Here is a 13832-nt window from a genome sequence, read left to right on the forward strand (position 1 = left end):
ACTTTATTCTGCATCAATGGAGCGAAAATGACAGATTTACAATGATAAACACTGGCTGATGTATTATTGTAGGTGGATGTTGACAGAACATCAGTTCTCCTCCGCCACTGTCGCCTCTCTTCGTGTGCTGAGTGAAGGTATGATCTTAAGTTTGTCAAACTAAGACTGTTCGCGGGTCATTTCTTCGGTAATGCCATTTTCGCTTTTGGTCCACTAAAGTTTTTTTTTTTTGGTACCTATATTTGTAATTTTTCTGATATATATATATTTAATGGTACTTGAATCTGCGAAATTTGTATCCATGATGCTAGGCTGTTGTTGTTGATTAATCAAGTGACTCGAATCTTTAGAATCGGTTCAAGACGGTTTGAGAATCGGTCTTAGTATACTAACATTCACTGTCCAGTTCCAGCAGCAGCTGAAGTAAGTTAGTCTCTTTGTTTGACAGAGATTACCCCTCAGATTGACCTGCAGTGTCGCACTGGACAGAGCAGAAATACATCCACAACAAAACAGGTACGTTAGATTTCATTAGACGGCACGTGCTGAGGACCTAATCAAATCTACACTTCAGCATTTCTACATATATTATGTGTTGAAGTCTCTATTATTTCATTACAAGCAAACTCACAGCGCTGTGGTTACACCAACACATCCTGTAAGGTTTGTAAACCTTTTTTTACACTTAAAAAAAATATGCATTCAACTGTAAAATTCGAAGATTAATAATTTGCTTTGCTCTGTGCTTATCAGAGTTAGAGCTCTTGTTAACGAAGAAGGAAGTTCTTCAGAAAGGGAACCCAGAGAAGGTAATCCAGTTCATGCACCTAGTCTGGAAAAGTAAACCTTCTAACTTTAAACAAGTTCCATAAGATCCTCAACTAGATAAATAGCTCTTCAAAACCTTTGCAATGTGAGCTACACACCTGATCCACCCTATTTCACGGTTTTGGAGATTCAATAAGCAGTTCAGACTTCTGATCTTTGGCTAATTCGTATGTAACCTCTGCCCTCTAGTGTTGAGACCCATTCCCACACATGGCACCATCTCATTAGATGCTTCTCACCAGCAGCCTGGGCCTACCTTGAGACGTTCAGTGAGAATAAATGGCAAAGCAGTTGGAACAAAAGCTGATCCAATGGCCACAATGAAGAGCACTCAACTCCTGAATACTCAACACAGGCATATGTAGTGCACATATTAGTGACTTTCAGATTGTCGATTTGCTAAAACATACAGTGGGGTCTAAAACCGTATTGTGAATATTTGAGATATAATTTAAACCTGAAAATAAATGAAGCTAAAAAATTAAAAATAATTAATAATTAAAAAATCAGAGTCAGAGATGCTCTTTGGAATAATGTGTCTTTGGAATTTATTTCGACAATCTAATCCAGCTTTACATTCAACCTAAAAGATAATAATATAATAAAATAATTTAAAAATAAAAATTTGATAGAAAAATAAAAAATATAAACATAATCACTATACTAGCATCATCTCAGACTTTTGGATCCCACTGTATGTTACTCATTTAATTCAGCAAATCAGCTCAAAATTACTGATGATATTTACTGAAAAATAAATGTTTATTTGCTGTTTATGTACAGGTCCCTGCCTTCCAAAAGGAAGGAGAGTCCAGACAATAAAGAGTACAATAAGGCATTCAATACACCTTTGACTACACGTGATAAACCAACATTACTCGCTAAACCTTACATTAGTTCAGGCAAGTGCTCAAACCTGACCATGCAAATTAAGATCAGTGCAGTGTATACAGGTATCATTACAGCATGCATTCTTGTTGATGTTGTTCAGAATGATGAATGCATGGTAGAAATAAAACTTTCTTGACAAAAGCACATGTGTGCCTTTTTGAGGTACTCTTAGATAACTCTGTTTGTTAGGTTTCAGTGGCAAGTCAGGGAAAGTCCTATCACTCAAGTCCATCCACAGACGGAATCATTTTGGAGAGACAAAGCTGCATTTAGCCGTGATGAAGGGAGACATTCAAGACATCAAAGACTTGATCACAGCGGGTGCTTCCGTTAACATACCAGATTATGCAGGTGTGACATGTTGGAGGATATAAAACATAAAATTGTTCATTACCACTATTGTTTTTCATTAGGAGTCAGACACTGCATATTTATCTCTTTTATTCAAATCATCCCACGGGCCTTATTTTGCCCCTAGGCTATAGACCAATGGTTGAAGTTAGCACACATGTCCACCTGATGGCAACATTGACCAACAGTTCTCAACTTGAAGGTCTATTTATTTTCAGGATGGACTCCACTCCATGAGGCGGTGCAAAGAAACAAGTATGACAAGACAGAAATTTTACTCGAAGCTGGAGCCGAAGTCAGCTGCAGAGGACATAATGGAATTACACCTTTACATGATGCCATATATTGTCAGTATTACAAGGTGTGTAAATTGCACACAATAGTACTCAGATGTACCTTAAATTAACACTAGTTGGTATTATTAAAAATATGCATATAAAATACACAGACTGTGATAGTTATTATGTTGAATACTTTTATGCTTACAGATTGTAGAACTACTTCTGAAGTATGGTGCTGATCCATTATCAAAGTGTGACAGAGGAAAGACTCCTTTGGAAATGACAACAGACAGATCTATGTACATACTGGTGGAGAAATATCTGCAGAGGTCTAAAAGTGATCCAGGTCTAAATCTCTTGACATACACAAAACAGGTTTAATATACGGGGGCTGGACAAAGTAATGTCAACACCTGCGAAATAGGCAATATTTCTTAGTAAGGTGTTTTAACACTGTTTGCCTTTAATACAGCTTCCAACCTTAGTCTGCAGTTGAATGTTTCTATCACAACATCTGACAATTGCTTCAGAGATGTTGGATGTTGGAAAACTATTCAGAGTGGTTTGATAATATTCAAGTCAGGTGACTGAGCTGGCCAGGACAGATTATGATGTGCATCTTGGTGCTCCAGCTGTCCAGATTTTATGATCATAACACCTTCATCTTTACCAACACATAACATCTTTTTTGCATTTTAGCAGTGTTGTCTTGTATTAAAGTTTTAGTAATTGCAACTCTTTCATGGATGTTGGCTTTGTGAAGTTCTAGGGTCTTCTATGTGAATAATGAGGTTTGCAGAATAATTGACTTTCAGTTTTTGGCCGCTATTCTTCTTCGCTGATGAAGTCTTTCCATGCTTTGTGTATGCATTCATAATCATAAAGAATGTTGCACTTAAAAACAATTGGTCTGTTAAGGTAACAGATGCGCCCCTTAAATGCCTCTTAGACAAAATAAATATATAGAAATAAATAAAAGATCATACGTTTTTTTAGCCTATATGAATCATGTTGTTCCAATAATAATGGGTGTTCACATGATTTTGTCCAGGCCATGTATATTTATGTGTTGCATATGTATATATAATGTCTCCTATAATACAAAACATTCAATATGAATTTTTAAAAAATTGGAAATAGCTGAAAATCCACCCATCACCGATTCTGCAGTTAATCCGAGTTTGATCCAAAGAAACAACCAGATCTCCATCAAAGTAAGTCAAAGATGTATCATTGGATAAAAAATCTTCTGTCACTGACTGTGGCATCATTACATGCTACTTTTGTTTCATTTCGTTTCCTTTAACTTTGAGGAGACAAGAGCTCCTCTTCAGAAATCAACAGGAACTGCTAATACAAGTGGGCATGAAAGCAGCCTGCAGTCTGGTGAAGCTGAACTCATTCCCGGTCCAAGCAGAGGACAACCAAGCTGTGATCCATCCATGAGGTTTCAGGCCTCTTTCAAAGGTTATCTACATTACTGAAGGGTTGTGGGAACTAGATATGGCTCATGCAGTATTTAACAGCAGTAAACGTGCACCTCTTGACAGTCTCGTCTAGTCACAGTGATGATCACAACATTTACCCAACGGTGAAATACACATACGTTAAAATTCAATTGATGTGGTATTGACCAAAGATATGGTCAGGTTAAGTTATCCAGCCTAAATTAGAACAAAGATTGCATTTAAGATATATAAAATACTTTCTTTTATCTTAAAGGCTTTGATATGAAAGAAAGTTTTTTAGCGGGTGTCAAGTGTAAAATTCATCCTCATGTAGTAAGTATAATTATTTTGACAAATTTTGTGTTTGCAATAACAGCTCATAATAAAGTAAAATAAATTGTTATTTTGATTGTGTGCTGAATCCACAATAATTGCTTAAAAAAAATAGGTTTTTGTAACAATATCCACCTCAGCATTTAATGTTTCAAAATGACACATTAGCAAGCAAACCCGTTTTCAAATAGAGTCATGTTTTGTCCACAGTTTTTATTTTTTTTAACTAAAGCTATTTACTTAAAGGGATAGTGAAAATTTGCCAAAGATTTACTCACCTTCAAGGCATCCTAGGCGTGTCTGACATTCCTTTTTCCAACGAACACATTAATAGTTATATAAGACATTGTTCTGTCTGTTTCAATCTGTATAATTGCAGTGAATGGTGCCCATGTTTCTGAATCCGAAAAAAAGTATCCATCCATCGTGAAACTACTCCACACGGTTCCGCGGTGTTAATAAAGGCCTTCTGAAGTGAAATGATGCATAAGTTTAGGAAAAATGTTGATTCTTAAAACTTTATAAACTGTAATGTCCAGCTTCCGGTCGCTCAAGCAGGCGTGTTCACAACAAGGTGGTCGAGTGTATAACATAGGCATAACGAAAGGCGCAGACAGGACAGTCTTATATAACTCTGAATGTGTCAGACACGCTTAGGATGCTTTGAGGGTGAGTAAATCTTTGGCTAATTTTCATTTTTGGGTTTACTATCCCTTTAAGCTGCCAAAGCTTCAGCTACTAAAATTAGACCCTTACGTGCTTGGTGCATGTATATAAGATAAAATAAAAGAAATAACTGCCCATTCATTTTGAAGCATGCTGCACATGCAACCTATATTACACTGTTACTAACAGTTATTGCACTAAGCCACATTGTGAAAACTTGTTGGAGACATGTCATTGATTGTCTTTTTAATTTAAAAGAGAAGATTTATTTGGCATTTTTGCCTTGTATTAGATAGCACATCTAATGTGAGGCTCAGTGTGAATTGGGGTGTTGTGTGTCCTCATTTCCCAGTGAAACCATCACCTCAGACTAGCATCAATGTACTGTGGCCTTTGAGGGACCAAGAGCAGGATCAGAACAGCGAGGGATCAGACACCTCAGGCTGCCTAGACAGTGATGTTACAGTGGATTACATTGAAGATTATTCATCATCACCAGAACATTGGACTCTATGTGCCACTCAAGATTTCTCTGGTTCCTAGAGCAGTAGGGATGTTTCAGTAGATTGTCAAATATCTAATAAGTTAATTTAGTTGACGTTTGACACTTAAAAATTGGGTTGTTTTCTGTAAGTTAATTCTCTTATGCTCTTTTACATCATTTGTGTTGCATGCTTTTACAATGATACTAATACAAAATACATTATAAAATGTATAGTCTGGTATAAAATCAAAATGTTGGAATTTTACAGATGTATGTTTTTGACATTAATTACATTTGTTTTGTTTTGTTATGTTAAGTAAGTAGTGTTATACAAGTATGTCATTTAAAATGCATAATAGCAGATCTACTCATTTTTCCTCGTTAGGAAATTACTGTATGATACAATGTGGAGTTCCCAGAATAAAGAAATTAGGTTTAAACAGTCCTGAAAATGGTTGTCTTGGTAAACATAAAACACTCAGGGGGAAATTTATATCTGTTGCCTTTATTTTTTATTCTGTCTTTATTTGTTGGCTGGTGAAACTCTGATGAATGATGGCAGCTCAGTAGCTGAGGAAACAAGCTCACATTTTTTCCATGACCATAGCTCTTCAGTGCGGGGTTTCCTTTGCACTTAACTATGTCTGTCATGTGAATTTTTCATTGTAATCCAAACCTGCTCAGCATTTTTATTTCATGGACTATTTCAGATTACTGATAAGGGAAAGCCAAGTCAGAGCACAAGTGGAGATTCAGATAAAGTTCGCTCCACAGCAGCAGGAAAGAGGATATTGGAAGGTTGTCAAGACCATTATGGGACTGAAATTAGGGATGATAATGACTATGACTAAGAAAAGGATCAAAAAGATCAAAACAGAAAAAGATTTTCTGGATTACTTGCTCAACTTTGATCTGAACTATATCTTTATTGATTTTGAAAGTAAAAACAATGTAGATGGGCCCTCACTTCAACAGAATGAAGATGCAAGAAACATTTCAGCTCTTGATGTTCCATCTGAAAATATGTGCTTGCCGTCAACCAGCCCTGCCATTGAGTCTCTCCATGTGGAAAGTATCTCTGGCTGTTCAGAAACCTGTATAAATTCACCACATAATGACTTGACACAAATAAGCATTCAAGAACTGCAATCTCCTAAAACACTGCCCCAAAAGAAGCTTCTAAATCAGGTTGAAGAATCAAGCAGGGGGTGGTAGAGATAATACAGACAGCACAAAGCACTAATCAGACAAAAGTGAGTAAGAGCTACACTGAAAATGATGGCGTGGAATGTGAAAAGCTGGAAAGTTACACACTGTTACACATTTCAAATGCGGCAGAGCTTATTGGTAGACCTGAAGCAGAACCACATTCTTCTTGCAGCGGGGTAGTTAATGAGCCCGTGAGTGACATTCTAAAAGACTGTGCCGTTACATTTACTGTTTCACCAACTTTTTTTCCGTACGGATGTTGAACAGCCTGAAAATCCTCACATGGCTGATTGTATTATCAAGAATCATACCGTTAAAGATTCAGCTGATTCTGATAGCACTGTAGTGGAATACTGCTGACATTCATGATGTGGTTATCACATCAGTTCAGTGTGAACTCTGGTTCTGAAGAAAGGCACAGGAAGCAGAAAACACAGAGGGCACACCAGACACAGTGGCCTCAGTGAGTGTTTTGAGGCCATTTTTACCTTATAATTTGTGTACACTGGATAATACCGAAGAAACAGCACATTTAAACCATGATCCACAAACAGCTCTGGAAATCAAGAGTCAGAAAAAGAAATCGAAACAGAAGAAAAGGCAGCTTAGACGAAACTCATTGAAAGGAATAAATCATGCAGATGCACTGAACACCAATGATTTCCTGGGGTTAATCGTAAATAATGTCATCACTATTTAGAACATGGTACTTTATATATTGTCATTTCTCAACAGTATCAAAGAAGGTTTTGAAGATTTCTCAGAAAACTCTTGACAAGAGAAATAGTTTAGGAGAGACTCATCTTCACCGGGCATGCATCAGAGGAAACCTGCAAATGGTCAAAGGCTTGATAGAAGCTGGAAGCAATGTTAATATATCAGATCAAATAGATGAAAGATGAAAATGTACACATAACAAGGCAAGGCTGCAGGTGGGAAAATCCTTGCCTTGTTATGTGTACATTATTATCTTTCATCTATTTAATGCTTTCATGATGCCTTGGGTGGACAGGATGGAGTGCCCTTCATGAGGCCTGTTCATGAGGTTTTGTAGATGTGGCAGAGCTGCTCTTGGAAGCGGGGCGATGCCACCAGTAGAGGGCTAAATGGATGCAACCCGCTGCATGATGCTGTTGTGTTTGGCTGTGTCTGTCCCAGTTTTAAAGGGTCATTAAGGTACTTAATAAATCATGTGTCAGGTGCTGATCAAGACATTAGACCATTTCAAAGTTAGCTTGATGTTTTTCATAGGGTTTGTAAAGCTCTGATTAGAGTTGTAGCCTCTCTTTTGGTAAATGGATCTGTCAGAGATGCCAGCGGCAGAGTCTTCCTCCTTCCAGAACAATGGGATGAAATAGTCAGTCCTCAGATCCTGTCACCTCCGATTTTGCCTTGAAAAAGATAACCATGTGGAATGCAGGGGTGCACCCTGTGGCCAACCCTAGGATGATTTGCAGTGGGTACTATTAATTTAAATGCATAATGTAAATTCACAATGGTTTAAGAAGTTAAAAAATTCCAGCACCCGCTGCAGCCACCAAAAAAGACTGCAGATTGGCGCCACCAGAGTAGCAGCATACAGTCTATGGTAGCTGCCCTTTCCCCTTCCTCTCCCACGTCATTCAGCTCTATGCTGCACAGGGCAAAAAGGACTGATTCGATCACTTGAGGGCACCTGCACGTTTTGGAAAGACACTGCAGGCCACACAATAATTACTTATAGTAAAGACATGAATGTATGTTCTCAGTTAACTTTTCTGCCAATGTAAAAGTTACTCAGTAAAGTTTTTACAGTGTTGAATTAGGGCCGGGCGATAAAACGATAACAAAGATAATCACTCTGTTCACGGCTCAGAACGAGGCGCGCTCACTCCCACTGATGAGTCTCTGTAACTCGGCCACTACAGCGCTGTGAGATCTGGTGTGAAGCACTGGTGTCAAAAGTATTCACATTCATTACTCAAGTAGAAGTATAGATACTAGGGTTTAAAAAGACTTTTGTAGAAGTTGAAGTATCAACTCAAGCTTTTTACTCAAGTAAAAGTGTAAAAGTACTGGTTTCAAAACTACTTAAAGTATAAAAGTAAAAGTAATGTAAGGAGAAAAAAAATGCTATTAAGAACAGAAGTTTAGGGGCGCGCCACAGGGGCCTATTGTGTACTACCCCACCTCCTCAAAAAAAAAAACATTTTTCTAAAGGCCATAGGCCATAATGACTATAATGTTATATTAAAATGTTCATGTTGAAAAATTTGGGATGCACTAGGCTACCTGTTTCAGCCACATATATGCCCACTGAAAATGAATGCACTTTAGTACAATGCAAATACATTAAAGTCCCTGTAAAGGCAATTTAAAAAAAAAATGTCAAACTCAGAACACATACTTAAATTTGACTTTACAGGGACTTTACAGAACTAGAGATATGATGACTAGTTGCCTATAAGTAGGCCTATTGTAATGGTGCAGAAAGTCAAATTTCAGAGGCATGTCATCAATAACTTTTAATGGAATGTAAATGTACAGTACTATAAGATGGTGCACACTTTTAGAAAAAATTTGTCCATATATTTAAGACCTACACTATTTAAAGAGTAAGTAATTAATTGCTAATTAAAATAATATTATTACATTAACCAGAAACAAAAGTAAATAACACACATTAATTGGAACTTTTAATTATTTTATTTTTTATTTCTTTATTTTGGTGTGGCACCCCAAGATTTACTGTGGCCTCATCTGGCCACGTTAACATTTTTTGGGGGCGCCACTGGTGGAATGTTAAGCAATTATCTGCTGTTATTCTGAAACATGGCTAAACTTGTAAAGTAATCATGAGACAAAAACACTGAGTTCTTTTATGGATTAGTAGTGACCTTGAAACCACCTCTTGTTCATTTATTTTGTATTATTATTATTATTATTATTTTATTTTATTCTGACAGGTTACGCATCAATCCAAGTCAGAGTGAAATTATGTTTTAAGTTGTTTAAATACAGAGAAAACACCTATGGGATCAGTACTTCCCCATGCCTTCACATTCAACGACAGTCTATAGATAGTGGTATACTAGGCTATTGTTCTAATGGTATGACAAATGTCACACGGATTTATGATCAGATTTTCAGTTACATAAATCCAAGTCTCATGTAAAAGCAGATATAACCCATGAGACTTGAACACAATGTTAAAAGAATGTTACCAAAGCAGAATCTGTGACGTGCTGTCTATTGTGTGGAAACCATGCAGGTGTCTTTCGTAGGCTACTGCATGCCACAGATGTTTTCTAAACTTGAAATAGTTTTTCAAATATCTTTGTATCTAGTTAATACTATTTTGTATTTCATTCATTCATTTTGTTCAACAGAGCCATCCAAAAATGACGTTTTCATGCACATCAGATCAATTCACTTGGTCAGCAGTTTTTTCCAAGCCATATGATGAACAGATAGCCTCCTGGGATTTCTTCCCAGAACGAGGAGTGGACCTTTGAAACTTGAGAAAGTTGCTCGAAGCGCAATTAAGTGTCTGTTCGAGCATCGAGAGAAAACTGTTTCAGTGTTATAAACTTTTAATGTTACGACTTTATAAAGTGCAAAGGTGTTGTTTTTCATTGTTGGTTTGAAAATATGAATATATTTGAAACGTCTTTGTAAACCTATTCGTTTCTTTGATAAGATGATGGTCTTAATATTAAAGTAAAAGTCAACATATGGCCCGTTCCATTTATGTAGCCTGTATGTTACCTTAATAACAAAGCGCTATTGATCCTAGCTGCTGTGAGCGCGTTTCGAGTTGAGTTAATGTGTTTGAACACTAGCTTTTGAGGCGAGCTAACGCTAGTAATGTGTAGATAAGCCAAAGCTCGGGTACGAGTGGGCGGACAGGACTTTCCTGGCGTTCACGCCTCATTCTGCCAAGTCAGACTGCACAAAGTGAAGTCAGCAGTCCAAAAACTTACTCCTCTTGAGCGGAGTGACGGGACGACTCCACGCAATCCTAAAGGCAGCTGTAAGTACAGGCTACTGAACTCGATGGATCATTTAGAGATCGGTAAAACATTAATAAGTTTCTCCATCACATCCCAAGTTTGTTAAAGAACGCGCAAATCTGCTGTCAGTCTTCTTAATTCTATACCTCGTCGCTCGTTTCGAACATATAATTAGTAAACGGTTTTCTTGGGTTTCGATATTTATCTCGTAACCTACTGTATATCTGTCTAATCTTCTCTGTGGCTCTGCGGTTTTTAACTTGGGCGGCAACCTCATCAAAACAAGCTTATTAATTTCTTTCGGAACAGCAGATTTTACATCTGATATTCTTTCTTTGTCACAAAGGTTCATTTATTGTAATGTTGAGAAACACAAAACAGAAGAGCAGCGTGCAAGGTAGGCAAGTCCACTTCAGTTATATGATACAATACGACTGAATATGATACAGTTTCCTGGCTGAATAGTTTTGCCAGAGGATTTGTGTGATTATGTCAGCCTTATTTCTAACAACTGTTTTACTTTGCTAACAGAATGAAAAAGAGATGTGCTGTCTTACACTGGTTAAGATGCAAGTTCTACGTGTTTGTCGTGTTATTGTTTGTCGTGCTGAAGCTGGTGTACATCAAGATTACAATGGACAACAGTATTTACATCGAACCCTATGGAGCCACACATAGATCACTCAGCGCTCAGCCTCTGAATGACATTAACTGCACAGCCATTTATGAACTGGATCCGGTGGAAATTGGCAAGTCGTTGGAGTTAAGACGCAAAAACATTGTGGAAGTTGGTGATGGGAGTATCATTTCTTTTACTGCAGACTGCAAAAACTACATTGAACAAAGGGGCTATAATGAGGTCATCATAACAGATGAGGAATGCAGCTTTCCAATTGCATACTCTTTAGTGGTGCACAAGAACAGTGCTATGGTGGAAAGGATTCTTCGAGCCATCTATACACCCAACAATATTTACTGCATTCATTATGACCAAAAGTCTTCAAAAGATTTTATTGCAGCAATAAAGAATTTGGAGAAATGCTTTCCAAATGTCTTCGTAGCCTCTAAAATTGAGTCCGTTCAGTATGCACACATTACAAGACTTAATGCAGATCTCAACTGCCTTTCAGACCTGCTGAGTTCAGAGGTCAAATGGAAATATGTTATCAATTTGTGTGGCCAAGACTTCCCACTCAAGTCCAATTATGAGCTGGTGGCTGAGCTCAAGAAATTGAACGGTACCAACATGCTTGAATCAAGCAGGCCCAGCGAATTGAAAAAACAGCGATTTCAGTTTCAGTATGAATTGAAAGACGTGTCATATGAATACCATAAAATGCCGGTTAAGACATCCATTGCTAAAGACCCACCACCGCATGACATCGAGATGTTTGTCGGGAGCGCTTACTTTGTCTTGACACGTGATTTTGTGTCATATATTATGACCAATCAACTGGCAAAGGATTTTCTGCAGTGGACAGCTGACACATATTCTCCTGATGAGCACTTTTGGGCAACAATGGCCAGAGTGCCTGGAGTTCCTGGAGAGATCGGGAGATCTGAGCCTGATGTTACAGACCTGAAGAGTAGGACGCGTTTGGTTAAATGGAACTATCTTGAAGGCCACTTGTATCCACAGTGCACCGGCATGCACAGACGCAGTGTCTGCATCTATGGTGCGGCGGAGCTCCGGTGGCTTCTGGAGGATGGCCACTGGTTTGCAAACAAGTTTGATACCAAAATTGACCCTGTCATTATTAAATGTCTTGAAGAGAAACTTGAGGAGAAGCAGCATCAACAATGCCTGAGAAGAGTGGCCTTAGGGCCATGTTTTGGTTGAAATATGTATGTTTGCTGCTGCACTTATGTTCATTCTAAGCAATAGGTTATTGTATTTCTGAACCACTTGCATTTTTAACATGTTTCCATCCATTATATTCTAGGTGAGTATGTTAATAAGTTTGCCTTTCAGCTTCATCTTTATAACCTGACCCAAAAATGTATTCATAGGTGCTTAAACTATGAAGTATTTATATATTTTAATTTATTTAAAGTAATCAATCTTTAAGGAAACTTTTATAGGGCTTCAGCTGTGAGAACTGTCTTAACTGAGTTTTTCTTTTGTGTCAAAAAATAAATAAAAAACTTCAGGTGAAAGAATATGCAGTGTAGTGAACTTGTAGCAATATTTACCAATATTTCTCACTTTACAAGTATTACATTTGTAGTTTTGATGCTGTGTCATTTTTAAATTATTTATACAATAACTAGCAATCTCTACTGTACATTCAAAATGGTTTCAAATAAAGCTATTTAGCGCTTGTACTTTTTGTAATTCTTGTCTTTCGCGTCCTCTTATTGTAACAGTGAAAGAGTCACACCCATGTACTCAAATGTCACAGTATACAAACGTCACAGTCAGATGTCAAGTAATAGTTTGTTCCGGTCTTCAAATTTAACTTGCTGAGTGGTTCTCCATAAGCGTTGATAGAAGCTAAATTCTAGATAATATAAAATACTACTTATACAGCCATACACTGTAAAAAAAAAAAAAAAAAAAAAAAAAAAAAACTAACCTAAAAAGGAACATCGTTTTTTCAATTAAAAAAATCATCAGATGTGAAGTGTCATGCAGGGAATTCTGGGTATGTCAGTTTACAGTTTTTCACTGTAAATTATACAATGACTTGTTCTTTATCACTTCCAAAAAATAAAGTTGAGCAAACTCATAGCTGTCTTTAAAGTGGAGATGCAAGACCAATTAGAAAGCCTTCATTTCTTGACTCAACAACTCAATGGCTGGACAAAAGCACCTAAACTTTCACTGCAACAAGACACTTAAGTGTACACACTGAGAGAATTCCCAAAAGCCACTTTTTATAACTAAAATGTTCCTTGAGACATTTTAAAAACAGCCACTTTTAAAGTTTGCTTGTGAAGGACAATCTTTTTGCTGTTTTGGAAACTGATTGAATTTAGTCAAATACTATTACAGAAAGTTTGATTCTAAATGTTTGATTTTAAATGACAAAGCCAATGCCAATGTCCTGAGTTTGCCCTGACAGTCTGTCTCTGTTCATTACCAGAGGGCTGGAAACAGATCTTGAACCTATTTTCTGAAAGGTTTTCACTCTAAAGACGTAATTGTACAGCATGTTTGACCACTGAGGTAGCCAGTGGTGCTCGGTTTCCTCAACCTAAATGCAGTTTAACCAGCACATGCGGCTCTGTCGTAGTGTTGACAGTGTAAGTTAAAGCACCCTGGAATGGAGACGCCTGCCATTAAAAACTCTTTGGCCCTCTTAGTTTTTTTTTTATGTTTCAGACCTCACATTGATGGAAATAGTAC

The 13832-nt window shown here is 37.4% G+C and overlaps 2 protein-coding genes across 4 annotated transcripts in view; both read left to right on the forward strand.

Annotated features, from left to right (window-relative positions):
• Positions 1-5734, forward strand: part of LOC122145067 (ankyrin repeat domain-containing protein 12-like) — a 5941-nt gene extending 207 nt beyond the window's left edge. Inside the window, exons 2-13 of one of the 2 annotated variants that reach the window (XM_042756663.1) lie at positions 73-137; positions 449-516; positions 623-663; positions 754-809; positions 1018-1189; positions 1612-1730; positions 1909-2070; positions 2289-2431; positions 2559-2697; positions 3492-3565; positions 3665-3818; positions 5151-5734. In XM_042756663.1, the coding sequence (XP_042612597.1) occupies positions 73-137; positions 449-516; positions 623-663; positions 754-809; positions 1018-1189; positions 1612-1730; positions 1909-2070; positions 2289-2431; positions 2559-2697; positions 3492-3565; positions 3665-3818; positions 5151-5341 (1384 nt within the window). In that variant the 3' untranslated portion in view covers positions 5342-5734. The remainder of the gene's footprint in view (positions 1-72; positions 138-448; positions 517-622; positions 664-753; positions 810-1017; positions 1190-1611; positions 1731-1908; positions 2071-2288; positions 2432-2558; positions 2698-3491; positions 3566-3664; positions 3819-5150) is intronic. The other variant, XM_042756665.1, reaches the window with a different exon arrangement.
• Positions 5735-10347: 4613 nt separating this feature from the next.
• LOC109085501 (beta-1,3-galactosyl-O-glycosyl-glycoprotein beta-1,6-N-acetylglucosaminyltransferase 4-like) lies at positions 10348-12818 on the forward strand. Of its 2 annotated transcripts, none has more exons than XM_019100042.2 (3): positions 10348-10503; positions 10830-10880; positions 11015-12818. In XM_019100042.2, exon 3 carries the CDS (start codon positions 11016-11018, stop codon positions 12321-12323), a length of 1308 nt encoding a protein of 435 aa, XP_018955587.2. In that variant the 5' UTR covers positions 10348-10503; positions 10830-10880; position 11015; the 3' UTR covers positions 12324-12818. The 2 variants fall into 2 exon arrangements, with proteins under 2 accessions (XP_018955587.2, XP_018955588.2); XM_019100043.2 differs by having other exon boundaries at positions 10362-10545.
• Positions 12819-13832: the final 1014 nt, after the last annotated feature.

Source organism: Cyprinus carpio, chromosome A5, assembly GCF_018340385.1.
Source record: "Cyprinus carpio isolate SPL01 chromosome A5, ASM1834038v1, whole genome shotgun sequence".
In the NCBI taxonomy this organism is placed as follows: Eukaryota; Metazoa; Chordata; class Actinopteri; order Cypriniformes; family Cyprinidae; genus Cyprinus; species Cyprinus carpio.